This window comes from Ahaetulla prasina, chromosome 12 (assembly GCF_028640845.1).
Source record: "Ahaetulla prasina isolate Xishuangbanna chromosome 12, ASM2864084v1, whole genome shotgun sequence".
NCBI lineage: Eukaryota > Metazoa > Chordata > Lepidosauria > Squamata > Colubridae > Ahaetulla > Ahaetulla prasina.
Genome location: NC_080550.1, coordinates 25,356,447 through 25,377,178, shown reverse-complemented (window position 1 = coordinate 25,377,178; position 20,732 = coordinate 25,356,447). Strand labels below are relative to the sequence as shown.

At 42.8% G+C, this 20,732-nt stretch overlaps 1 protein-coding gene across 6 annotated transcripts in view; it reads left to right on the top strand.

Annotated features, from left to right (window-relative positions):
• Positions 1–20,732, top strand: part of CNOT1 (CCR4-NOT transcription complex subunit 1) — a 128,803-nt gene that overhangs the window by 35,430 nt on the left and 72,641 nt on the right. For 5 of the 6 annotated variants that reach the window (XM_058155039.1, XM_058155038.1, XM_058155036.1 and 2 more), the window contains exons 8-14: positions 2,633–2,801; positions 5,805–5,931; positions 7,023–7,133; positions 14,418–14,588; positions 15,165–15,292; positions 16,340–16,580; positions 18,501–18,620. In XM_058155039.1, the coding sequence (XP_058011022.1) occupies positions 2,633–2,801; positions 5,805–5,931; positions 7,023–7,133; positions 14,418–14,588; positions 15,165–15,292; positions 16,340–16,580; positions 18,501–18,620 (1,067 nt within the window). Of the gene's footprint in view, positions 1–2,632; positions 2,802–5,804; positions 5,932–7,022; positions 7,134–12,098; positions 12,231–14,417; positions 14,589–15,164; positions 15,293–16,339; positions 16,581–18,500; positions 18,621–20,732 lie in introns of those variants that run through there. The other variant, XM_058155040.1, reaches the window with a different exon arrangement.

Here is a 20,732-nt window from a genome sequence, read left to right as displayed (position 1 = left end):
TTTCTGGGCTCCACACATCGAGGTTTCAGCCTCCAAGTGCTCCGTTTGAGAGCCCTTCAAGGCTGCGGAGATCGCTAAAGCACATTGCTGCCCATTGCCACCCGAAAATGTGACGCGTTTCGAGGCTGAAAACAACGCGCTGTCCAAAATGGCTACCTGGAACAACTGCTGCCTTCTCTTACACCTTCCGCGCTTCACCTGCTTTAGTCACTGGAGCTCCCTCCAATGATCAGCTGTACTTTTGAAGCTGTTTTTCAGCCCCAGTGTGAGCAAAGTGATCTTCCGTGCTTTGCCTGCTTTTCTAATTGCTGTTCCCTCCGACGATCAGCTGTGCTTTAGAAGCTGTTTTTAGCCCCAACCAGCCCCAACCTCAAAACCAGCCAGAGAACTAATGTGCTGAAGCTGACCAGGTTAAGGACTAGCCAGATGAATACCTGGTAGGCAGATTTTTTCCCCTATTTTCCTCTCCAAAAACCAAGGTGCATCTTATACTCTGGTGTGTCTTATATTCTGAAAAACACGGTAAATTAGGTGGAATTCTCTGAGTTATGGCATCCCTTAGATGGCATGATTGCACTTGTTGATGACCTCAGCTGGGTATAGGTGAAGCAGTGGGTCCATGTTAATCTGTCTTGATATCTTAGTGGCTTCTGATATAGTCACATTGTTGTCAGCACTACAAGATAGACTAGATCAAGAAAGAAATAACATGTGGGTCTAAAGCTTTTTTAAAAAAACAACTATGGTAATAGAACCTTGCACATCTCAATGTGCTTCCCTTTTTGAATATTCCTATGAATTGGGGGGTTATGGCAGCCCCTCCAAGTTGTTTGCATAAATCAATGTGTCCTAGGATGAAGCCTTATTTATCTGATCACTTCCTTGGGAATGGATCTTCTTTAAGTCCTTCAAGCCCGTCCTTTGTCTCACCATAGTATTCTTCTGGACTGGATCTGGGAATTAGGAGTGGGAGGCGCAAGGCTGTGGTAGTTTTCCTTTTTCCAGGATCAGCTCAGTGGGGGGGGGGGGGGTTTGTCTACAGGCTATGAGGCACCAGATGGAGGAAAACAGGCCAGTTTGACCCTGACAAAACTGACTGGTTGTGGGTTTTGAAGCCCCCAAGTCCAGAGACTTTCCATCTTTAGCTCTGAATGGGGTTGCCCTCCCCCAGACAGCAGGTGCACAAATGTGAGTCTTCTGGGACTTATGGCTCCTACTCCATAAACAGAGGTCAAGGAAAACCTTTGCATATGTTGTGTCCATTTTTGTATGAGGGGGGCTACTCAAAGTAAATACAGTCATATTTCAGTTGGATTACTATAATGTGTTCCATATGGCAGGGGTCTCCAACCATGGCAACTTTACAATTTGTGAACTTCAACTCCCAGAATTACTCAGCCACCATGGTTGGGAATTCTGGAAGCCCACAAATCTTAAAATTGCAAGGTTGGAGATCCTTGCTATATGGGACTGCTCTTGCATTTGAAACTTGCAACTGGCTCAGGATGAGCAGCGTGGGCACTTTTAAGCATTTTATGATACAGCCATGTACCCCTTTGACTCAAACTACCATGAGATTATCATAATAAATGATGTAATATCGTTCTCAGCCTTGAAAGCTGCACATTTGGTTGTTAATAGGCAAGCAGTTAAGTTTTTGTCTGGGATCACATGAGAAATTGGTGTTGTAGAATAATTCTGAATTGGTGTTGAGCAAATGCATAAATTTAATAATTAGAAATTCTATGCAAAGCAAAGGATGCCTTTCTGAGAGGGTGCGTTTTGCATGTCTGAATCATGTACTTGGCAGTATATATACTTAAAATATCTATTGACAAAACAATAGGACCCTAAAGCTTTAGCACAGAAGTCGTCAAGCTATTACAGTGATGGCAAACCTTTTTGGCACTGAATCCATGCACGCTCGTCGGCTGTGCAACCCAGAAGAGGAGCTGCAAGGGGGCATATACATGCATGCGCACGCCGAGAAATTAACTTCCGGTTTCCGGTTCGCACACGCATATCAGACACCTAGTCTTCCGGTTACTGGCACGCATGTGCGCACGATGATCAGCTGGCCAGCGCACATGCCCAGGCTGGAAAATTCTCCAGTTTCCAGCACTGCTACATGCCTGAAGGCCAGTTGATCATCACACGTGCAGGTGCGCCAGAAAACCCAAGAGGCGTGCCAGGCGAAATGGCTCTGCATGCCACTTTGGACATGTGTGCCATAGGTTTGCCATCACGGACCTATGATTTATTGGATGGATATGGCCCACCACCTATCATCTGGCCTGTAGCCTTGAAAGAAAATACCTTATCTACTTGGCCCGCCGTGGCCCTAAAAAAGAATTCAAGTTTGTCATTCTATCTCTGGACTCATGTAGAACCTCATTATTTTAATAAATTGTAACAATTTATTGTTAAATGAAATTTTAAAAATGAAATGAAGACTTAACATTAGTAAATCCCAACCATAACACATGGAATGAAGAACTGAAATACCCAATTTTGGACAATCAACAATTAATTGCTTAATAACATGATTCAGAATCAAAAACAGAAGTGATAACAGAACCTGTTTTTATGTACTGTATGTGTCCGTTGTGAATGCTATTTTTTTTATCCCTAGATTTCCCTCAAGAACGTTGCCCTGTGGTGCTTGCACCACTCCTATACCCTGAAAAACGGGACATTCTAATGGACAGGATCCTGCCTGACTCTGGAGGGATAGCAAAAACCATGATGGAGAGTTCTCTTGCAGACTTCATGCAGGAAGTCGGCTATGGCTTTTGTACAAGGTATGTAGGTGGGAGTTCCATTGCATTATTCAAAGTGTTTTTCAGATTGAAAGAAAGGTAATTTAAATCTTGGGGATTACATCATACAGCATTGTAGTATAATGCCAAACTTGCACAATATTGATGTGAAATTAAATATAGAATTTAATGCATGTAGAATATCCATGTGATGGTTCTTAGTAATCTCAGACTTTGAGATTTGAGGAGAATACCTGGATCTTTCCCACCCAAGCCAAGAAGCAACCAATTCCTGTATTTTCAAATAGTTATTTAACCACTGCTCTGTGCTATTTAAATCTCACATTACTCCTCATGTCTGTCATTCCCAAAATCTGACTGCGGGTTTCATATTGGAGCCCAGTGTTTAGCAAAAAGGAAAGTGCTGGAAATGTTGCTTCAAGCAAGAGTCCAGAAGTCCCCAGGGGATTGCAGAGTGAGGTGTCTGAAGCTCTAACTAGTCATAAACAGACCATGCCTTGTCCTGAAGCTCACATGAAGGTGGGACAGAAATGTTTATCTTTGGACACATACAGTCTTGAGTAACTGATAAATTTTTGGAAAGGCCCTCTCTTTGGAAAAATATTCAAGTTACTTGGTTACTCATTCATCTCAATTTTGGACCTAAAGTCATCTTAAATCCAGCTAGAATTATAAATGATTAAAAAGGCCTGATGGGAGCATTTCAGAACTTTTGAGGCTTACAGGAGAGAAGGCCTGCTTTGGGTATCTGTAGCTCATATCTCAGCACATGAGGACACCTTGTTTAACAACCTATAGGCTCAGGTGAGAATCTTGAAGGAGAGGTGTTCTTTCAGGTGCGGTAGCCTAGTTTTGGAGAAGGATTAGCAGAGCCAGAGGTGAAAAGAGAGATCAGGCTAGAATCACCACCTAGCCCCAAATGAACTGCAGTGGTACCTTGGTACACATCGCTATTTTGTTCTGGGTGAAGCCCTGAATACTGAGGAAACTATGTGACTTACCATACCACGTGACCCTTTATTTCAGCCGGAACGAGTAGTGAGTCATGAGGTAACTGATGCTAGCAAGTTATACTTTGCATGTTGAGTCCAGAAGAAAGATTAGTACCAGGACAAGATTTTTGCTTCAAAACTCATTGAGTACTGAAGTGGATGAGTTTTGAAGCAGTCAAGTATCGCGGTATGACTCCCCATGACTTGCCGTTGACTCATATCTAACTTTAACAGGTGCTGATCATTAGTTAAGAGGATTCCTGTGCAGAAGGTTTTAGCAATAAGTCAGTTAAATTTGTGCCTGACGCCTAGAGCCTTTTCATCTAATATAGATAAGTCAGTTAATGTTCTCCAGGGTTTGGAAGTGGGGAGATAAAAGAGAGTCCAACGTGTAAGATTAGGTTCTTGGACACTTTTACATAGCTTGTCTACATTATAATCTGGGATTAAGTGAAAACCTTTTATTTTCAAATAATTTTAGAACTCTTTATTTCTGAGATTTTCACATTACTATGCATTTGTTGCGTGTATAAGCCCTCATTGTTTTAGAGTTACTTAATATGTAAGAGGAGAGCTTCATTAATTAGGAAGTGTAATATTTTTAATAAATATTTAATAATTATTCGTGAAGATGAAACAGTGTACATGGGGGAGGTTCAAAAACTATCCACATGGTGCTTAAAAAACAACTTGCACCTGAACATCAGCAAGACTAAGGAGATGGCGTTGGACTTCGGGAGGAAGAGAGAGGAACCTACCCCACTGTACATTGAGGGGGGCTGTGTAAAGAGAGTTTCCTCCTTTCAATTCCTGGGAATACATCTCAGTGAAGATCTCACCTAGAAAAACAACACAGTCCAAGTGGCCAGGAAGGCCCAACAGAAGGTCCATTTCTTTAGGGCAGCGGTTCTCAACCTGTGGGTCGGGACCCCGTTGGGGGTCGAATGACGATTTGCCAGGGGTCGCCTAAGACCATCGGAAATATGGGAAGTATACTTGCGAGTCGAAGAATGGCGCTCCAATGGTTGACTCCACAAGCCAGCTGCAGGCTCTTCAAATCGCTAGCCGAATTCGGCTTCAGGCGCGATGAATTAAAAAAGAGAGAAATCTTTGCTCTGATGTCTCCCTCTCAAGCCAGCTGCAATCACTCCCAATCGCTAGCCTAATCTGGCTTCAGGCGCGATAAACTTAATAGGGGAGGAGTCTCCGCTTTAATGCCTCCATCCTCAAGGCAATCGCAAGTAGTTCAGATCGCTAGCCAATACGGCTTCAGGCACGATAAATTCAAAACGAAAATAATTTTATGGTTGGGGTCGCCACATCGTGGGGAATTGTATTAAAGGGGTCGCCACATCGTGGGGAATTGTATTAAAGGGGTCGGCAGCACTATAAAGGTTGAGAACCACTGCTTTAGGGTCTTGCGTAAAAACAGGGTGGAAAAACAACTGATGACCTCCTTTTACCGGTCCACAATAGAAAAGTGTCCTCACTTATTGCATCACGGTATGGCACACTGGTCTGACAGCCGTGAATACAAAAATACTACAGAGGGTGGTGAGCACAACACAAAACATCGTGGGCTGACCTTTGATACCACTAGATGAGATCGCTAGGGCTCGCTGCCTTAGAAGAGTGAGGAAAATTTTCAAGGACGACTGTCACTTGGGTCATCACTTCTTTACCCTCCTATCATGGGTAAGGAGATATAGAAGTATAGCCAACCACACAAACAGACTGAAGAACAGTTTTTATCTGTGGCCTGTCAGACTCCTGAATGAGAAATAACATCATAACTATGCAGTAAGATGGACTGCAGGGCCGGCGCAATGTGTAACATGTTCACACTGGTGCAATAGGACTAGATGTTTTGTTAATATGATTTATTGGGTTAGGGATTTTCTGTCTTTACTGTGAGTTGTATTGTGTTGGGGGGGGGGTATACTGAGGGAGCTCAACCAATCTCATCGTACATACATTGTGCGCTGACAATAAAGATTTGAAATTTGAAATAAACATTATCTTTCATACTTAGCGTGGAAGAATGTCGCAGTATCATCACACAGTTTGGTGTTGGGGAGGTTACAGCTGCCCAGGTTGCCAGGGTTTTGGGAATGATGGCTCGGACACACTCTGGATTGACAGATGGCATTCCATTACAGGTAAAAAAAATCTAAAAGGGGTTTTAGCACTATTAAAAAACAGTTTTTTTGCTGGAGAACACACCACTTCTTTGGTAGCACAATCTGTCATGGTCACTGTTGAAAGTACACACCAGACATTTATCAAAAGGTAAACTGGTGAGGCTAGTCCTCGTACTGGCTAATCATTGCCTTTTTTTCTGGGTAGGTGAGCATACCATTGAACAAATTCCTAAACTGTGGTCATCTGCCTTTTATTTTCTATCTATTGAATCCAGGAGTGTCCTTGGAAATAAGGATGGTTCGGGTGTCTGGCATTTGAAACTTCTTAGCCATGCCTCCTGCTCCTTGAGCTCCAGTCGTTTCACTCAGTCGAATGGAAGAGACCTGAATTTTGTTCCTCTGACAATAGATAGTCAGATCATTTCAATTTTGGATCATTTTTTCCCCTCTAAGTAAAATGTCCCTGGGTATGAGACTTACCCATTCCTCTATTACTAAGTGAAAAAAAATGATTAGAATTTTAATTGCCTTTAAAGTGAATGCGTAGGAAGCTGACATTTTCTTATTAAACACAGCCCATTAAAATTGTTTATGGTTTGTGCTTTCAACTTACTGATTATTTAAATCTGTCTTGTAGGCATACAGAAGCAGCTTGTTGAATCAGTGCTTGGAGATTATGGCAGCTCCTTTCTCTGGTTCAGTTATCGCTGCTGGTGTTCTTACTGCTGCCATTAATGCAGGATGGTTTAACAATGTGAAACAACGACTATCCAGGCAGAAGGTGGTGTATTGGGACAGAGTACCAATCATAGACAGAGTTAGGTCTGCACTGGAACATCCAAGGATACTTTTGCCTAGAAAGCTTATCAGTAGGCTGAGGAAGACTTACTAAAATATGTGGCATGATTTGTCAGGATAATGAATGTAAAACTCCAAAAAAGGATAAAAAGCGGGTTGCTTTGCTACAAGTTTTGGGCATGCTTTGAAGGCTACCACATGGGAGCTGAGAGAGTGCATCCATCTGCATGAGTTAAATATTTTATTCATCTCCAGAATACATTTACTCTCTAAAAGTAGTATAAACATGCATCTACATGTTTAATTTGCAGTCTATTTCTGCCCCTGGAAGTGGAATTTGGAGTGATGGAAGAGATAAAAATGATGGAACACAGACTCATACATGGAATGTTGAAGTTTTGATTGATGTGCTTAAAGAACTGGTATGTTCATAAAATGAAACCCAAAAATGTATTTCTGGAATTAAGAAACTATTACTCATTTAATGACTACTGGGGTGTTACTGTTGTGGCACAATCTGCAAGGTTTTTTTGGTCATGATAAAGAAATATCCTTTGCCACACATGCATACCATTTATTTAGATCAGAGGTGTCAAACTCAATTTCATTAAGGGCCGCATCACCATTATGGTTGCCCTCAAAAGACCAGTAGCATGTAAGACTATGATGACTCACAATGGCCGGGAGGATGTGGCTGGGTGGTCCGAGCCGGGCCACCGCGACTAAGTGAGTGTGTCCAGGTGGGTGTGTCCGGCTTGATGCCGCTCACTGGGCGCGACTGACTCGAGATGGCACAAGTTGCCCCAGGTAACTCTATATGGGGACAATTTGGTGTCCCACAAGCTCCCTGCCTCCTGAAACTGCTGGCAGCCAAGCATGTGCGCACACGTGCACACCACATTCTAAGTTTGGGGACTTATCCACAGAGGAAGGAGAGGGTCAAGGCCAGACATGGTTGGCAGTTGCAAGCTCAGATGTGGATAAAAGTCTCCAAGCTTAGAATAGTGTGTGCGTTCATGTGTACAGCATGCCAAAAGAGACATTCTTCTCCCGAACCCAGATATTGTTGGCATTTCCCTGTCCAGTGCCTCCTCTCAACAAAGCAGTAGGTGGAAGACAACTCTGCTGTGTGTGGAAGCAGAGAGGAAAAAGTTTGCAGGAAGCAATTTCCCTCCTCCTGTCTTGACAGATCTCTGGATAGCAAGAGGAGGCGGCAGGGGAACAGTACTTCCTGATCCTGCAAAAGGGAAGCTGGCCCTTCTTGAAAGGGAATCCCTGTTTCCAATCTTGTGTGGTAAGGATGCTGGCTTGTTGGGGGAGACTTCCTTCACTCCGCTCCCCCACCACCCGCACCTCCTCTCCAGAATCTGTCAAAGCAGAAGTTGGATTCGGAGGAAACTACTTCCTGCAAACTTTCTCCCTCCATGCTTACACATGGAACAGCGGGTCCTCAGCCTCTTGTGAGAACCAGTCAAGGCTGGGATGGGGGATCTGGAGGTTTTCAGTGGAGGAAGGTGAGACTAGGGGAGCAGCCAGTGGTCCGTGATAAATTTTTGGTCGTCCGTGGAGAAATCTTCGTATTTTTGCCGGTGCATCCGGGTGGAGGAGCTGCAGCGCAAGCGGGCCGAAGCAGCAATTGTGATGGCTGGAAGCTGTGGGAGCAAAGCACTACCTGCACTTGCGCAGCATCAGCATTCCGCCTCAGTATATTTGCCCAGCCGGTGGCGCAAAGCAGCCCTTGTCTCCTGCCGCTTGGGACTTGGAGTAGTAAATGGACTGATCTGGGGAGCAGCCAGATTTTGCGCTCTCTATTGCAGATGCCAGATCGGCCTCCTGCAAGCTCTCGTCTCTCAAGGAGCGCTTGCTGAAGCGGCACGGGAAACTTCGGCCAGGCTTCTCGAAAAACAAGACCTTGCAGGGGGCCGGTCTGGCATCCACAGTGGAGAGCAAAATCCGGCTGCTCCCCTGGCTAGACGCCATTTACAGCTCCGAGTCCCAAGTGGCAGGAGACGAGGGCTGCTTTGTGCCACCGGCTGGGCAAATATACTGAGGCAGAATGCTGATGCTGCACAAAATGAAATAGAGAAAAAGAGACAGAATGAAAGAGAGAATGAGAGAGAAAGAGACACAGAGAGAATGAGAGCGAGAGAGAGCGCACTGCCTTCTTGGAAGAAGTGTGGGGAGGCCAAAAAAGGGATATCTTGCATTAAGTATCAATTCCCACACCTCAATTTCACAAGGTCGGCGCAGCATGCAGCGGTCCTTCCAGGCGCGCCTAGTTTCTCCGGAGCAGTCCACCCCCCACTCCCACTTCTGCCCGCCTCCTCCTCTGAGCTGCTTACTTAGCCGGAGGGAAAACTCAAAGGGCGCTCCGCTGCCCTGGGGATGTCGCCTGGGGGGACGCTCTCTTCACAGCTCTTTCTTGAAGCTGTCTGGCTCTAAAAGTGACGCATGGAGAATCAGAATCAGAGTGAGAGACAGAGTGAGAGAGAATCAGAAAGAATCAGAATGAGAGACAGAGAAAGAGACAGAGAATGAGAGAGAATGACTGGGGGAGAGAGAGAGGGGAAGAGAAAGAGATAATGAGAGAAAGGGAGTGGGGGAAGAAAGGGGGGAGAGAGAAAGAGTGGGAGAGAGGGGAGGGGGGGAGAAGGAGATAGGAGGAACAGTGCCTGAAGACCCCATCCTGTCACTGGGAGTCCAGGTGCTTCAGCAAGCGCCACGCTGGATTCATATTAGTGGTCTGCGGGATTTAAAATTATGAACTTGGTGGTCACTGAGGTCCAAAAGGTTGGGGACTCCTGAACTAGGGTGACCGCCAAAGCCTCGTCCACCAGAGGAGCCTCGCTGACCCTCTCAGGCTAAATGGAGGACTCTTGGTCCCTGGTGTGGGCTGCCCAGAGCTCTGGGCAGCAGAGGACAAGTGCCTAGCCCAGTCCTCGAGCTCCTGGGGCACCAGGACCCCGTCACCCAGCCCAACTCTGCTTCCCTGAGGGGGCGCCTGGCCAGGCTTACCTCCTCCTGGCTGCTGCTGCTGTGTTCTCTCCTTGGCCAGGTTGCTCATGGTGGATGCAGGAGGGCAAAGTGTGTGGTTCAGAGGGAGGCCCATTCCCTCTTCATGCGAAGAGACTCCGCTTTGTAAGCATAGCATCCTCAGTGATAGGATGGGAGACAACCTGGAGAGGCCAGGAGGAGGGAGCAGGGGGATAGCAAAAGGGCAGCATGGCTACTGATGGCCAAAATACTAAGGCAAGACTTCCCTCCCGACATCCCTCTCCTTCCCATCTCCCACCTACCTTCCTTCCACGGGGTGCCAGCCCCTGCACACTCTCGCTGCCTCCTATACGTGTGTCCTGGCAGAACGCCCAGCCGGGCTAGGGTGGGCTAAGGTGGTGGGTGCCGGCCCATCACTGTCCCCAGGGAGACCCCTTGAGCCAGATCGGGCCGGATCTAGCCCATAGACTTTGAGAATAGAATAGAATAGAATAGAATTTTTTTTTATTGGCCAAGTGTGATTGGACACACAAGGAATTTGTCTTGGTGCATATGCTCTCAGCGTACATAAAAGAAAAGGTAAGTTCATCAAGAATCATAAGGTACAACACTTATAGGGTAAAAATAAGCAATCAGGAAACAATATCAATATAAATTACAAGCAACAAAGTAACAGTCATAAACTCATAAGTGGGCATATCTGATTTAGATGAAAGTTAGATGCATCTATTTATAATAAGATCAAGATACTTTTACAAACAATCTCTTGATTATTAAGAACAGACAATACACATTAATTGAAAACAGAGATAAAACTTTTTGTTCTGCATTTCCAATTTATTGAGGGCAGTCTTAACTGTCTTATAGGAATTAGTGCAAAGTGTAGTTTTAATTCAAAATCTATGATGTTTGTCTACAAAGCTTTGAATGGAATGGATCTCATTATGAAGAAAAGTACTTACATAACTGAAGTTAAGAATGTTTTTAATAGTATAACTTAATCTAGCCTATACTTTGCCATTTCTCTAGTTAGAGATTTTTTTTCTAATCTTCTGTCACCATTCCCATCCTCCATGATTTCTCGTATATTAGAGAAGAGTCCCAAAGGTACTTTTTCAAGAGGCAACTAGACTTTCTTTTTTTTCTTGGAAGATGTTTTGCTTCTCATCCAAGAAGCACCTGAGTGGTGCAAATGGGTGTGGAGCCTTCTTGGAACTCTTGAAAGGATTGTTGTAGACTGCAGATAGATAATGTTGTATCCCTCCCCCTCTGTTGAGAGAGGGTTGGCTGTTCAATTTTGACATAAATGGCCTCTTTAACCCCTCTTTCAAACCAGCGGTCCTCTCTATCCAAAATACGGATTGTTTTGTTTCCCCAGTGTACAGATCTGCACATGGCTCGCTGCACTGTACTGCATATACCACATTGCTCAGTTTGTGTCTGGGTGTTTTATTCTTGAGATGGACAAGCTTCTGCCTTAGTGTATTCTTAGGATTGAAGTGTGCACATATGTTATGTGTGTTGGCTGAAGATCCTCCTGAGTGTTTCCATATGTATGGAATGGTAACGTTACTGTCAGAGTTCCAAATAACACCCCCAACAAAATCGAACTCTGAGGCTTGAAGTTCCTCAAAGATAACTTTTATTAGAGATGTTATATTGGCACATCTGGGAAAACTCGAATCTGAGAGCTTCCAGGTTTTCCACACCCAAAAGAAAGTTCAAGACCTTGCCCCTCACCCACATGTCCACCACACATCCAATCAGGTACCGTCCGGAACAGAAGATGCCTTCCCATTCTTCTTAACACAGCTGCAGGGCACACTGGCCTTGACTTTCTATAAAGAATTTTATTTTGATTACATATCTTCTTCACTCTATACAATTCCCCCTTCCAATTTCCCGCAGTAGAATTTGTGGCAGGCCTGAAGCCGGAAGCCGGAAGGCACAAAGGTAGAAAGATGGCTTCCAGGTCTGACAGTTGCTTTGTTTATTGTTCTCTTCTTTGTATGTTATGGAGGACTGCTTGTGGAACTTTTTTTAGGATTTGATGAAGGTCCACTTGGGATAACCATACGTTCTGAGGGCTTCCTTGATGTGTTTTAGTTCTTTTTTTCCCCCATCTTTGCTGGTAGGCAGGCTCAGCGGTGTAAGGTTCTCATCTTGGATGAGAAGTGAAATGTCTTGAAATAAAAACAAAGTCCAGTGCCTCTTGAAAAAGCACCTTTGGGACAACTATGACCTGGATGTGAGAATCTCCATAGAACAAACAGAGAAGAAGGCACCAAACTGACAGTCCCAGGTTCATTCAGCCCATCTTTTGCCAGGAGTCTGCTGCCTTGAAAATGTGTCCCGTTGTAAATAAAAAAAACCCTAAAGTTTGCAGTGTATGATTACCGTATTTTTCAGAGTATAAGATGCACCGGAGTACAAGACGCATCTTAGTTTTTGGGGAGGAAAATAAGAAAAAAGCTGATTGGCAGGTGGATTGGCCTCCCGGAATACCCCCAATCAGCTGTTCCCAGGTGTGAATTTTAGCAACAGGTTCCTTGGTTGTGAGCTCTGTGCCTTGCTTTTTTTTTTCTGCCTCTGAAACTCCATTTCAGAAAAAACTTTTCTGCCTCTGAAAGTCTCAAGCTCTGTTTGGGAGCTTTTTTTCTAAGCTCCGTTTCTGATGCTTTTTTAAGCCTCTGAAACCTCCGTTTGAGAAGCTGGGCGGGGCTATATTCGGAGCATAAGACGCACCCAGATTTTCACCCTCTTTTTTTATATTCCGAAAAATATGGTACTTGTTGGCTTGCAGTATATATTTTTTTCTCCCTGGATCCAGTTCCTCCATTTTCCTTCTTCATGCAGCCAATAGATCCTCAAATGCAATTAAATATTTCTTTTATACAGGCAGAGGTCAATTAGTACCTGCTGCCTTAAAACTTTTTGAGGCCAAAGCGTTGGTGCAAATTCTTTATGGGGCACAAACAGGAATCTTTGCAAAGAAAAACTTGCTAGAAACCATACAAACCAAATTCCTGCGAGCCATCTTATCTGTACCCAAAGGAACTCCAAATGCCCAGCTAAGAATTGAAACAGGTATGCCTCAAATTCAGGTAAGAGCCTGGAAGATGATTATCATTTATTGGCTAAAAATTCATTTCTTTCCAGAGGGACTGTCCCCGCTGGTGCTGGCTGACAACTTCCCCTCCCCCTGGAAACAGGCAATAGATCATAAGCTCGGCTCTCTTACGGGCTCTCATGGTATTCTTAATGTCACTAGGCTTTGACAAGCAAAGCAAATAGTAATTGATAGAATGAAGGACATGGAGTTCCAAGAAGAACTAAATAGGTTGCCTCTCCACAGTAGGGACAGAATCAAGCAGGGGGTGTGGGAATCAGCAAGATACCTAAATGATCTGATCTTCTCAAAACAGAATAGCTTTCTTCAGAGCCAGATTTAATATTCTCCCCTCAGCACTTCTCTAGGGTAGGTATAAGAGAAGACCAATAGAAGAACGGGTCTGTCTATGTGGTAAAGGAGAAGTCGAAGATATCTCACATGTTTTATTGTACTGTGAGTTATACAGAGTATGTAGGTCAAGATATATTCTCCCCTTACTAGAGAGATTGCCAGGGAGGACAGACGACTTTTATGTAGGCTTTCTCCTCCAAGACTCAAACCCGGCTACCACGCATACAGTGGCAAAATTCTGTGTTGCTGAAATGGCCACAAGAAAAAAAATGGCTACAGAATTATAGATGTCAACTTCTGCCAATTTTTTGGAGATATCTATAACAATTTTTGGGAAAAAAACATTTACTCGCATACCTATCGGCTGTCCACTCATGTAAATCAGGGAGTGACCCTAACAGTTTGAGATCATGTATTTTCATAACAGGAATGTTATTATTCACGATTAATGTCAGTATTATTTTTAATTTATTGTATGTCTATTGCTGGTCGATAACTGTAATAAAGATTCTATCCTATCCTATCCTTCATAGTTCCTTGTAGTGTCCTTAGCGTTGTGTCTGGCTGAGTCATTTTAATTCTCTAATGGATCAAGAGAATGGGCTAACTCTCAGTGGATGTAAAGAGTCTTAAAATCTTTCTGTTGATACCATATGTTTCTCTGAGGGAGGAAGAGCTGCTTTGTTCTCCTGGCACATTATCCAGCCAAAGAATGTTGCTTCAGCCCCTCTCAGTAGGGTGTCTGCAGTCACTGCCTCCCTTTGGTCCAGGGCAGAGGTAGGGATCCTCCTTCCCTTGCAGAAGGGCTGGAGTCTGATTTCTTAATTCCTGAGGCTCTGGTTAGCTGCTCTTCATCTAGGAAACCTAAGACATCATCAGTGGCAAGGGTGGGGAATCTATTCTCAAACCATAGTAAATAGTTTTGTGGGGTCAGATTCCTTCCTTCCACCCAGCATCCTCCTCTTGATTTTTTTTTTATCTTCTGGGAGGCTTTTTGCTATCTGTATTCCTTGCATAAATGCTTCCTATGTCCAATCCAGATATTCTCTTCTTTTCCTGATAAATTGGGAGGTAAACTAGTCACTTCATCTTTTGTGTGTGTGTGTGTGTGTGTTTTAGGGCTAAAAAAACAGTAAATCTCACATTTTCAGTACTTTCTAAAATGTATTCATCTGACTGTGCTACGTTAATCCATGGAAAAGTGGGAAATATTGCATATTAAACTACTACCTCTTTATATCCTCTGAAGAACCCAACCTTAAACTTCAAGGAAGTAACCTATGAGCTGGACCACCCTGGATTTCAAATTCGTGATAGCAAGGGCCTGCAAATTGTAGTCTTTGGAGTTCAGCGAGGATTAGGACTGGAGGTTTTTCCAGTTGATCTAATATACAGACCTTGGAAACATGCGGAAGGCCAGGTAAATAGGCAGCTCTCAGTTTTTTTCTCCCATTTCCATTTTTTTCTAATGACTATACCACTGTTTATGAGATTTACTTATTTGTTAATTCATGAGCCTTCACTTGGGTATAGTATGATCTAAATTTTTTTAAAAAATAGCTGATCTTTCAAATGATAAGCTTTTGAATGAATGCGTGGGATTATCAGTATATATTATTAGGATTTCAAAGAATTAGGATTTATAGCAAGGGAGATAGCAACAATCACATCTTTGTTGATCAGTAGATGTTAACTAAAATTAAACTTAACTTTGAGAACTTCAAGGAATAAAATATTTGCTTTAGAAACTGAGCTATAGGCATATGAGATTTTTTCCCCTTTCTAGTAATGCAATAATGCAGTGTTACAAATGATAAATTGGTTGTGGCAAGAGAACAAATCAATTTTAATTTTGTTCTGAAAGTGATCAGGAAAAATAAAAATATTCTAAATGCATAAGAATGGGGATAAAATGTGAAGGAAAAGATGATGAAGATCCACACGTAATGTGGTTAAAGGCCTGAAATGATGATTCCAATGATGTCATTTTTTGCAGCTCTCATTCATTCAGTATTCCCTCATTAACCCAGAGATCTTCTGTTTTGCTGACTATCCCTGTCACACTGTTTCCACGGAGATCTTGAAAGCACCACCTGAGGATGATAATCGAGAAATTGCCACATGGTAAGCAGCACTGCTTTTCTTAAAATGCACTTGCTTGGCGGGATCATAGTGAGGATAGTATTTATCATGAGACCCCTCTGATGGAAATAATTTTTTGAAGTGCCAAGAACACAGACAGTTATATGAATCAACCAAAGAGGGACAGTTTGGTTAAGGCACCAGATAGAAACCAGGGGACATTGAATTCTAGTGCCGCCTTAGGCACGAAAGCCAGCTTGGTGACTTTGGGCCAGTCACTCTCACTCAACCCAAACCACCATACAGGGTTGCTGTGAGGAAAAAGGAAGAAATATTAGGTATGTTTGCTGCCTTATGTTATTTATAAAAATAATAAAGGTGATATATTAAATAAATTAAAATAGTAAGATTAGTAGGGGAATAGTTCCAAGCAATGAATGAATTGGCTAGGCTATAATCAGCATAAAAGTTAGATGTGTGAATTCCATGGATGGTCCCATTTTTTTATACTTTGCAATCATGAGAGATGAGAGACTATAGGAGGGACTTATGTAACTCTGAAGCCTTCGCAGCCAGCTTTTTAATTTGTAGCGTTCCTTTTCCAAGCCTTGAACATTTATTTTCAAGATTTTTCCACTGATAAATGTAGGCAAACACTAGTATAATTCAGGACAATTAAAACTCATTAAAAGAGGCAGTTCACAAATGTTTTCAGTGTACACAGTGCATATAGTCTTTCAGGTCCCAGAAATGTGGGATTTTCTATGCGATAACTAGTGTTTTGAATTGCATCCAGAAGCAGACTAGCTATTTTAGGAAGGAATCTCATGTAAATCGTAAGGAAGTGCAGGCTCAGTCTAGCTGTCATATTCTGGCCACTTGTACACTTTTCAAAGCAGTCTCATATGTGGGACATTATACTGTAAGAATCCAAATGGGATTCTATTAGGAGATGATTTTCACTGAAGTGTACAAAGGGTAGCAGCATTCTCATTGCAAGTATAAATGTAGAAGTATTTGATAGTCACAAGTAAAGCTAAAGTCATGTGAACTTGCTCATAGATTTCAATTTTGTTTCTTCTTTGTTAGGAAGAGCCTAGATTTGATTGAATCCCTGTTGCGGTTGGCAGAGGTGGGCCAGTATGAACAAGTCAAGCAGCTCTTCAGTTTTCCTATCAAGCACTGTCCAGATATGTTGGTCTTGGCTTTGCTACAGATCAACACTTCTTGGCATACTTTGCGGCATGAACTCATCTCCACACTTATGCCCATTTTCCTTGGCAACCACCCAAATTCTGCTATCATCTTGCATTATGCATGGCACGGGCAGGTAAGGACTTGAAAGGGGTAAAAGTGGAGATATCTTGCTTTTTCTTTGGCCTCAGAAGAGTGGTGTGGTATGGTTTAAGGTATGTGATGTGCCTGAAACTGCACTTCGTTGTTGTATATGCCAGAGGCCCTCAACCTTTTAAATACCAGGGACCGGCTCTGTGGAAAAAGGCTTTTCTTTGGACCACGGAGGCATGGTTACACGCTCTCCCTGCATCCCATGTGTGTGTAGATGGGGCTTCACTCATTTGTGTGGCCCAGTTTCTTGCGCTCTGTGGACTGGTGGCTGGTTTGTGGACTGGGGCTTGGGGACCTTGTTGTATGCTATGAAGTCATTGAGAGATACTGTCTAGAACAGGGGTGTCAAACTCAAGGCCTGGGAGCCGGATCTGGCCTGTGGGGTGCTTAGATCTGGAAACAGCGAAGGACCAGCCTGCAGTGCCTCTGCCAGGAAAAACGGAGGTTGGGAGGGCCGCATGTGGCCTTTCAGAGCTCTGTTTTCACTGGGAGAGGGTTGCAGGAGGCTGTTGCAGCCCAAAACAGAGCTCATGAGGGCTGCAGGCTCTCCTGAGTTCCATTTTTGCTGGCAGAGGAGTGCGGGAGGTCGTCACAACCAAAAACAGAGCTCGGAGAACCTGTTTTCACTGGCAGAGTGCTCAGGCCACCACAGGCACCCTCCCCCCGGACACGAGTGACATCAAGCTGGCCACAGCCACCCCAGCCCCCTGAGGTCAAACATAATGCTGATGCGGCCCTCAATGAAAACGAGTTTGACACCCTGGTCTAGAGCCTTGGAGTTCACTCTAAATAGCCTGATGACTTCCCAACTCTCTTTCACATTTGTCAGATCCAGGAATAAAGGAGAGCCAGTATTGAAGTACTACCTGGAATCTTGTGAGATTGTTTGGAATAAAGAAAAGTGGAGAAGAGTCTGCTGTGGCCTATGCATTTGCTGTGTTAGACAGAGGAATGTTTTTGTAGAGTTTTCTTATTGTGGATTCCAACAGGACTAGTATATCAATGCTGTGTGGCCTGCCTGATTCTTTTGGGTGCCAAATACCTCCCAGAGAGATGTACTTGCATTTGATTAGCTATCTCAATAAATGCCTTTATTGAGTCGGGGGAGATATTTAAGTATTTGGCAAATTTTAGCATCTTTGATCACAGGAGCAGCATTTGAAAATCAATTGAATGCCACAGTTGTTGCTCCCAATAATCCTCTTAGTCGGCTTCCCAATGCTGTTTTCTACAGATCAGACATGTCTGGCAGTGTGCTGAAAGTAAATAATTGCAATAAACAAAGTATTAAGAAGTAGAGGTAGTTGTTGTGGTTTCAACCAAGAGGGCAAGAGATTGGCAAGAAGAGCAGCAGTGGGGCAGCCTATCTCTGGTTTCCACATTTTGTTGAAAGCCCTTTGGCTTTCAGTGTGGTGGATTTTCATGTGTTTTGCCTAGGTTGCCCATTTGAGAGACCTGGATCAGAAATGGGGAGTAGCTCCCTTTCTGTCTGAAAGGTGCTTTTTCAAAAGGCAACTGGACTTCCTTGGGTTTTTCTTTGAACTGAAGGTTCTTGGGTGAGAAGCAAAATACTTTTAAGGGGGGGGGAAGCCCAAGAAAGTCCAGTTACATTTTGGAGAAGTACCTTTGGGACAACTATGACCTGGAGGATTGAGAATCTCCACCGACAATTCCTTTCTTGCTTTGAGATTGGGGGATGGAGTAAAGGAAGGTCATGAGAGTTAATTCTCTCAGCCTTGTGCCTTGACATTACTGTGGCCATGGGCTCAAATCCAGTTGAAACATATCCAAGTCCAGTGAATTATCATATTATAGAAGAGCAAGATTATTATTTATTAATAATGTCACCAAGCCAACAACTAAATAATTATGGGAATAGACTAACATTTAACTATGTTCTTAGGGTCAGTCCCCCTCAATTCGTCAGCTCATCATGCATGCCATGGCAGAATGGTACATGAGAGGAGAACAATATGACCAAGCAAAATTATCACGTATTCTAGATGTGGCCCAAGACTTGAAGGTGAGTCTAATTTTTGTGTTGCTTCTATTTTGGATTATTACAGTACTAGTGTTGGTGCCAAACATACAGTTCTGGCCCAGAGGAAAACTGCTTGTTTTTTATTTTTTTGTGCACATTCCTTCAAGCCAGTGTTAACTTCTAATGACTGCCTGGACTAATCTTGGCAAGATTTCAGAAGTGGCTCACCATTGCCTGCTTCCTAAGGTGAGACCAGAACTCATGATCTCCTGGTTTCTAACTAAGGCCTTAATCACAATACAACATTGGCAAGCTGGTTTTTATATACTATATTACAAAAGTTACGTAATACATAACAAAGTATGAGATTTGTTAGTCTTGATTACAGTTGTTTGGTAATAACTCTTTGGGATAGGCCAAGGGGAATCATGCCTTGTCTTTAAGTTAGTATGCTGCCAGATTGCTAAATTGGCGAATCACAGTACAGATGATCCTTGACTTTCAACTAAAGTTGGGACCGGAACTTGTAACACTTAAGCCATGCGGTTGCTAAGTAAGTTATACCCAATTTTATGACCTTTTTTGCTGATCACATAACAATTAAGCAGGTCTGATTACCTCATTAACTTTGAAAGGTTGTGAATGGCAATTATGGGACCCTGCAACCATCATAAATACAGGCTGGTTGGCAAGCACCTGAAGTTTGATCATGTATCTCCAGACACTGCGACGGTTATCAGTTTTTACATTATTTTAACAATATTTAGAAACAAGATAAAAACCATACATCAAAATGATCAAAATGACACATGTAGCAGCAGAGAAAAGGCAATAGCCATGATTTTAAAAAATTCTATATTTTAAGGCAAATTGGGGCAGTGAAAGTGAAAATCTTTGCTAGTCTCAAATTTTCTATCTTAGGACCTCTCAGTGGAAATGGGAGTTTTCTTGGGGGGTGGGGGCATTTTAAGACACTTGAGAGACAGAGAGAGATAGACGGAGGGAGGGAGGGAGATAGACAGAGAGAGAAAAACAGAGACCCCACCCAAATTGTTACAATTTATCAAAATAATGTGGTTCTACATGAGTCCAGAGATAGAGTGAAAAGCTTGAGAGAAAAGAAAGTTCGTTCTTGCAAAAGAAAAAAAAAAGTGCAGCATTTTTTTAAAAAAGGAATTTATATAAACCTCATATACGGCGAGGCAGGGAATACCCAGTTTGATAATATATTATCAAGCAGCATAGCTAAGGCATATGGTTCTATTCATTATGCAAGACTTTTAAGCAATCCAAATTTAAACTATAAAAATAATTTTATAAATTTATGAATGGTTCTTTTATTCCAAACACCTTTCTAGAATAAATTGGAAATGTTTTCAGTAAAACAGAACAGCTGATAAGGATCTTGGAAGTCTTCAATGTCTGCTCAGGCAGGAAACCCTATAACATTTCAGACAAATGGTTGTCCAATCTCTTCTTAAAAACTTCCACTGTTTGAACATTCACAACTTCTGGAGGCAAGTTATTCCACTAATTAATTAATTGTTAATTAGTAGTTTGTGATCAGTAGTTTACAGACTACTAGCTTTTGTTCTTCCAGTATATTAGCTTTCCAATATTCAGTATATTCCAATATTATTGGGAGCTCCATCCAGTCAAAATACCTGCAGTTCCTGGTCCAGTGTGAAACAGTGGTAAATCTGAACTAGAAGGATATAGTCACTACAGAGGAATTATTGAGTCTGTCATTTGCATCTCTATAACTGTCTGGTTTGGTTTGCAACCCAACAAGAAAGACACAGACTTCAGAGAATAATTAGAACTGCAGAAAAAATAATTGCTACCAACCTGCCTTCCTTTGAGGACTTGTATACTGCACGAATCAAGAAGAGGGCCGTGAAAATATTTACAGATCCCTCACATGCTGGACATAAACTGTTTCAACTCCTACCATCAAAACGATGCTATAGAGCACTGCACATCAGAACAACTAGACACAAGGCCATCACTCTGCTAAACAAATAATTCCCTCAACACTGTCAAACTATTTACTAAATCTACACTACTATTAATCTTCTCATCGTTTTCATCACCAATCTCTTTCCACTTTTGACTGTATGACTAACTTTTTGTTGCTATCATTAAGGATTAAAT